The sequence below is a fragment of the Muntiacus reevesi genome, chromosome 9 (genome assembly GCF_963930625.1).
Source record: "Muntiacus reevesi chromosome 9, mMunRee1.1, whole genome shotgun sequence".
NCBI classification, from domain to species: Eukaryota; Metazoa; Chordata; class Mammalia; order Artiodactyla; family Cervidae; genus Muntiacus; species Muntiacus reevesi.
This window is the reverse complement of record NC_089257.1, coordinates 46,631,103-46,637,627: the sequence shown is the minus strand read 5'-3', so window position 1 is coordinate 46,637,627 and position 6,525 is coordinate 46,631,103. Positions and strand designations below refer to the sequence as shown.

The following is a 6,525-nucleotide window of genomic DNA, read 5'->3' as shown; positions in this document are numbered from 1 at the left end:
TGAATTATGTCTTCAAAACAGAGTCATGATGCAGCTCATAGACTAACTCTCACTTCAGAGCAGCTAAGACTCTTAATATTTTTGGTTTTGATCTATGTTTTTCAGGGACCAACTGGTGCTTATCAATCCATGCTTTTCCAAGAGCCAGAATACACCCCCATCCTATTCCAGTACAAGGTAGTTTATTTCTGTCTACTTTTGTCTTAGCTCATTTCCAGATTACAGAAGAAACCAATGGCTTCAGTTCAGTGATGAATTTTATGCACTACTCACATTGCACTCTGCCACTATCAACCCAGTGAGAGAAAGACTGAGTCTCTGCTGCTGCCTCCTGAACACACTCTATTCTCCCCTGAAAAGCAATGGGCATGACTGACACCATGGAGAGGAAGAACCAGAGTGGGAGAGTGAGTGAGTTTGTGTTGCTGGGCTTCCCAGCTCCGGGACCACTGCGGGCACTATTATTTGCCCTTTGTCTGTTAGCCTATGTATTGGTGCTGACTGAGAACATACTCATCGTTGTGGCAATCAGGAACCACCCCAGCCTCCACAAACCCATGTATTTCTTTCTGGCTAATATGTCCTTCCTGGAGATTTGGTACGTGACAGTCACTATTCCCAAGATGCTCGCTGGCTTTGTTGGGTCCAAACGGGGCCGTGGACAGCAAATCTCCTTTGAGGGCTGCATGACACAGCTCTACTTCTTCCTGGGCTTGGGCTGCACCGAGTGTGTCCTCCTCGCAGTTATGGCTTATGATCGCTATGTGGCCATCTGCCATCCTCTCCACTACCCCGTCATTGTCAGCGGCCAGCTGTGTGTGCAGCTGGCAGCTGGCTCCTGGGCTGGAGGTTTTGGCATTTCCATGGTCAAAGTTTTCCTCATTTCTCGCCTCTCTTACTGTGGCCCCAACATCATCAATCACTTTTTCTGTGATGTCTCTCCATTGCTCAACCTTTCGTGCACTGACATGTCCACAGCAGAGCTTACGGACTTTGTCCTGGCCATTTTTATCCTACTGGGGCCACTCTCTGTCACTGGAGCCTCCTACATGGCCATCACCAGTGCTGTGATGCGCATTCCCTCAGCTGCTGGGCGCCACAAGGCCTTTTCCACCTGTGCCTCTCACCTCACTGTGGTGGTCATCTTCTATGCAGCCAGTATCTTCATCTATGCCCGCCCAAAGGCACTCTCAGCTTTTGACACCAACAAGCTGGTGTCTGTACTTTATGCTGTCATTGTACCACTGCTCAACCCCATCATTTACTGCCTGCGCAACCAAGAAGTAAAGAGAGCCTTACGCCATACTCTACACCTGCACCAGAGTCATGACACTAGCTAAGCCTGGGGAAGCTAGCAAAACAAGTAGAAGGGAGGTATTAAATCTTAGATAAATAACTGGGTTTCCCTGGTGGTTCAGTGGTAAAAATTCCACCTACAATGCAGGAGACAGCCGGCAAGGCAGGAGAAGTGGTTTGATCCCTGGATTGGGAAGATCCCCTGGAGCAGGAAATGGCAATCCCTTCCAGTATTCTGCCTGGAGAATCCCATGGACAGAGAAGACTTGTGATCCCATGGGGTCACAAGAGTGAGACAAGACTTAGTGACTAAACTACCACCACCAGAGCTCTTAAACTTAGGATCTATATCTTCTAAGAAGGCAGAAGAGCTCTTAGAGCCTAAATTAGGGACTAGAGTTTCCAAGGCACCACCAAGGAACTAATTCAGAACAAGGAAGAGAGGTGAATTAGAAGCTAGAAGTTGGATTTCTTCAAGACAAGGTCTTAACATACAGGCTAGAACTTGATCTCATGTGGTCTGCTCTACTGTAATTTACGTAGAACAGGTCCATGAAGCGTGTATCCTGGTGGGGTGGGAAGGGATGACTATGAGTATAAAACATGACTGAACTCCAATAGCATCTTTCTCAGAACTAGCATCTTTCTCAGTGGCTCTTCCTGGATTTGCTACTGAATTTTAGTTCTGAGACAGAAGATACAAAAAAGGGAAGCAGAAAGAGAAAAGTCATTCAAGGAAGCATAGGTTTCATTATGGAAAAGCGTCAGGAGACTTCTGGATGAGACCTCTTCTAGCTGGAGGATACCGATCATAGCCCACGAAGGAGAGGAACCATAACTGATTATTCTAGTGTGAATTACAAGGCAGGGAGACAGAAAACTGTGAATTTTTGTATTGGCAATATATCACCCCTTGGACTATAGAGGTTCAGAGCTTCATTTCCTGATTTATCAAGGAACTAGTGACTGGCTACAGTTGTTTATTTAATACTCAGTCTCCCTAATTAGACTATAAGCTCCAAGAAACCAGAGATCACATTTGTTTGTTCATCATTTTATTAGCAGGGCTCAGAATAGTGTTTAGCACATGATAGCTATAAAGAAGTATAGTAAAGGAATATAATTTGGAGCCATGTAGGCAAAGCATGTGTGTAACATCTATAGGTTAGTTTTCGCAGGTTTCAGAAACTAAACCTTGTACATCTTGCCAGGATACAAATAGGTACAAAGTGGCACAGCCTTGCTGGAAGAAAAGTTGGCAATATGTATCATAAATGCTAAAAATATTGAAAACATTTGAAACACAAATATTTGATTAAGAAATATCAAATTTCCTAATAGTAAATACAGACATTTGTATTTATTATAAGAAAAATATGGAAATATACTAAACTTCCACAGAAGACTGATTAATTAATTTTTAGTCTATACATTAAGTGAAATATCATGCAGACACTAAAATACTATAATCTAAATAGAGGTAATGACAGAAAAATATTCTTCATACAATAAATGCAAATATTAGGTTATGAATAATATCAAAATACTACACTGTACAAAATAGCATCAGTCTTATTTGTTTATTTATTTAAATATGACTAGAAGGAATCAGAGATGGCAATAGCACCCCACTCCAGTACCCTTGCCTAGAAAATCCCATGGACGGAGGAGCCTGGTAGGCTGCAGTCCATGGGGTCGTTACGAGTTGGACACGACTGAACGACTTTACTTTCACTTTTCACTTTCACACATTGGAGAAGGAAATGGCAACCCACTCCAGTGTTCTTGCCTGGAGAATCCCAGGGGCGGGGGAGCCTGGTGGGCTGCCATCTATGGGGTCGCACAGAGTTGGACACGACTGAAGCGACTTAGCAGCAGCAGCAGCAGCAGGAGTTGACTGAAATATTAGCAGTACATAAAATGAACCCCTTGTTCTTATAAACTGCATTCTGGGCAAAGGTATTATTACCAGCATATTTATTTAAATAAACATTTCTTGGCCAGTAAAATATGCAACTTTATTCATCTAGACAGAGAGATGGTTAAAGGGTATGTCAGTGTGATTTTTGGAAATGTAACTCCTTATAATCACCCAAGACTCAGAATGATAGGCTACTTCTCTCTGCAAGTGTAGGGGCCTTGTGATGCTGCAATTTACTTTCCTATATTTGTCTACAATCTTAATAAAGCATATGAAAAGCTATAATCTATATAAAAATATTGAATCACTGTATTGTATACCTGCAATGAATATAATATTGTAATTTAACTATATTTTGATTTTTTAAAGCATATGAAAGGCTACTAGCAACATAATTATTAGGCATTATTAGTTAGTCTCTACTTATTAAAATTTTTAAATAATATTCACATCTATTTGTGCCAAAACAGTTATATAAACTTATAAGTGTCTTGCTATGACAATTAATAAATGACTGGATATGCAGTTCACCAAAAATCTATCTTCTACCTCTGCCATTGAATAAGTATCTGTGTTATAGCCACACTTTCTGGGAAAGAAACTCACTCAGAAGGACAATACAGATAGTGGAGTGCAGTTTATTACACCGGCAGGCCCAAGGCAGAATCTCCTCTTAGCCAAGTACCCCGACCAGCATTTGTGAAAATCTTTTATACCCCATGTGTACGTGTCCAAACCCACCACCCCAATTCCCTTGAGACTTACATAAACAAAGGTAGGGTAAGTACAACTACAATAACCCCATCATTCACGTGTTATGTGTTCAAACAGTCAATAATCAATAAGCCCGCAGTTACATTCCAAACAGTTAATAATCAACAAGCTTATGGTCACGTTCCAACCAGTTAATAATCGATAAGCCTGTGATTACATCCTGATAGATACGGAAAAATTTATGACCTGTCCGGAGACAGGGGTGATTACGGAATGTTTCCTCTTAGGCAATGAGTAACCTGGATGTGATCAAGATTCCCCTGTCTGGAGGGGGTCTTATCCTTCCATTGTCGTTCCCACAGGCACCAAGCAGAGGGTTCAGAGTCCACTGGAGAGGCAGCCGAGCATGATCAGCACAGACAGGCCTGAGATGGAGTCCTGGCCCTATGAATTCCTTCTTCATCTGAAATTGGGTAGTGGTCGGGGAAGGGAATGTCCTCTTCTGGGCATCAATAGTGTAGCTAATTTATGAGCCTCCTTATCAGTGAACTCCAATTAGTGGGAAGTAAACACCCATGATGCTGATTTCCTTTATTGTGCTTTTCTTTCTCTTCCAAGCTTTTTACAATAAAGTATGTGTGCTTTTTAAAATTTTTTTAGTTTTAAAAAATACCTCTAATTCTGATTTCAAAATTTGGAACCAAATACTTCAGGTGTAGGAAACAAGGTTAGCACAATCTCCTGCACTTATTTATCTTTTGATTACAAAACTGAGATGTTTGAGTCAATGTTAACTCTGGTGGGACTGACACTACTCCTGACTTGGACTGTATGGTCACAGTCATATTATCCTCATGACTGATATTGAATTTGATATTCCAAATCTAAGATTTTCAAATAAACTATTAGTTATCAGATAAGTATTCTTCATCATCCATTGATATAATTATTTGTCCATAAACCTAGAGAGAGGGTTTTTTTTTTTTAAACTTTATTTCTCATCCTCTTTTTCTTTTTTCCCCTCATACTGTCCTAATATGGCTTTTTATGTCTGACTTAGTTTTTTTTTTTTTTTTTTTAATTTTATTTTATTAGTTGGAGGCCAATTACTTCACAACATTTCAGTGGGTTTTGTCATACATTGACACGAATCAGCCATAGAGTTACACGTATTCCCCATCCCGATCCTCCCTCCCACCTCCCTCTTCACCCGACTCCTCTTTTTCTTTCAGATCATCTTTATAATTACAAATTTTTCAAAATATTGATAAATGATGTGGCTCTTACACTTGCACCCCAATGTTCATTGCAGCACTGTTTATAATAGCCAGGACATGGAAGCAACCTAGATGCCCATCAGCAGACGAATGGATAAGGAAGCTGTGGTACATATACACCATGGAATATTACTCAGCCGTTAAAAAGAATTCATTTGAATCAGTTCTAATGAGATGGATGAAACTGGAGCCCATTATACAGAGTGAAGTAAGCCAGAAAGATAAAGAACATTACAGCATACTAACACATATATATGGAATTTAGAAAGATGGTAACGATAACCCTATATGCAAAACAAAAAAAGAGACACAGAAGTACAGAACAGACTTTTGAACTCTGTGGGAGAAGGTGAGGGTGGGATGTTTCGAAGGAACAGCATGTATATTATCTATGATGAAACAGATCACCAGCCCAGGTGGGATACATGAGACAAGTGCTCAAGCCTGGTGCACTGGGAAGACCCAGAGGAGTCGGGTGGAGAGGGAGGGGGGAGGGGGGATCAGGATGGGGAATACGTGTAACTCTGTGGCTGATTCATGTCAATGTATGACAAAACCCACTGAAATGTTGTGAAGTAATTAGCCTCCAACTAATAAAAAAAAATTAAAAAAAAAATGATGTGGCTCTTTTGTAATTTCCTTTGGCCTGGGGGAAGTCTCCAGTCTCCTTCATCATTATAGGAAATAGGAGTACTGGATCCAGACAGGATCTTTCAGATAGGAGAGGTATTGAGAGCGTCCAGATGCCAGGGTCCAGCCTCAGCAGGATCCAGGGGTACCCTCAGGATGAATGGCGTCGGCGAGAAAAGGAGAGAAAGACACATGAGATCAGCCTTGATAGGACCGAGTCTGCGAGGGAGAGAGAGAGAGAAAGAGAGAATGACCAGACGGGGGTGTTTGCAGGGTCTGGCAGAGTCTGGCAGTGCTTTATTTTTTACCATGGATTTTATACCCTAAATCATTACATTTCTAAGGGGAAGATAGTTTAACATTACATCAGCTTGTTATTCATGAAACCAGGGTGTTTTCTGCATACTTCTTTGTTTATGAGGGTCTTCTACATTATCTTCTGGCCTTGGGGCCTATTGACATTTTATGACCTAGGTGAATGCAAAGCTGTTTTCCTGTAATCTATTCTTTAATGAACACAAAGGTCAGTCCTTTTGCAGAAGTTATCAGCTACATTTATCTAAAAGGTTTACAGCACAAAGACTCTGCAGCTCCGGTGAGGCAGCCCCTGTTTAGCAGTCCTGGTTAAAATGAACAATACTAAACTCTTACTTTTCTAAATCTTTAACTATAACCACTTTTAGAATA

The 6,525-nt window shown here is 41.0% G+C and overlaps 1 protein-coding gene across 1 annotated transcript; it reads left to right on the top strand.

Moving 5' to 3' along the window:
• The first annotated feature begins 380 nt into the window (after positions 1-380).
• Positions 381-1,340, top strand: LOC136175928 (olfactory receptor 226). Its single transcript, XM_065946114.1, has one exon. It carries the CDS (start codon positions 381-383, stop codon positions 1,338-1,340), a length of 960 nt encoding a protein of 319 aa, XP_065802186.1.
• The last annotated feature ends 5,185 nt before the right edge of the window (positions 1,341-6,525 follow it).

Excerpts from the sequence above, each read along its gene's own strand:
- LOC136175928 (XM_065946114.1), top strand. The coding sequence starts at position 381 with ATGGAGAGGAAGAACCAGAGTGGGAGAGTGAGTGAGTTTGTGTTGCTG.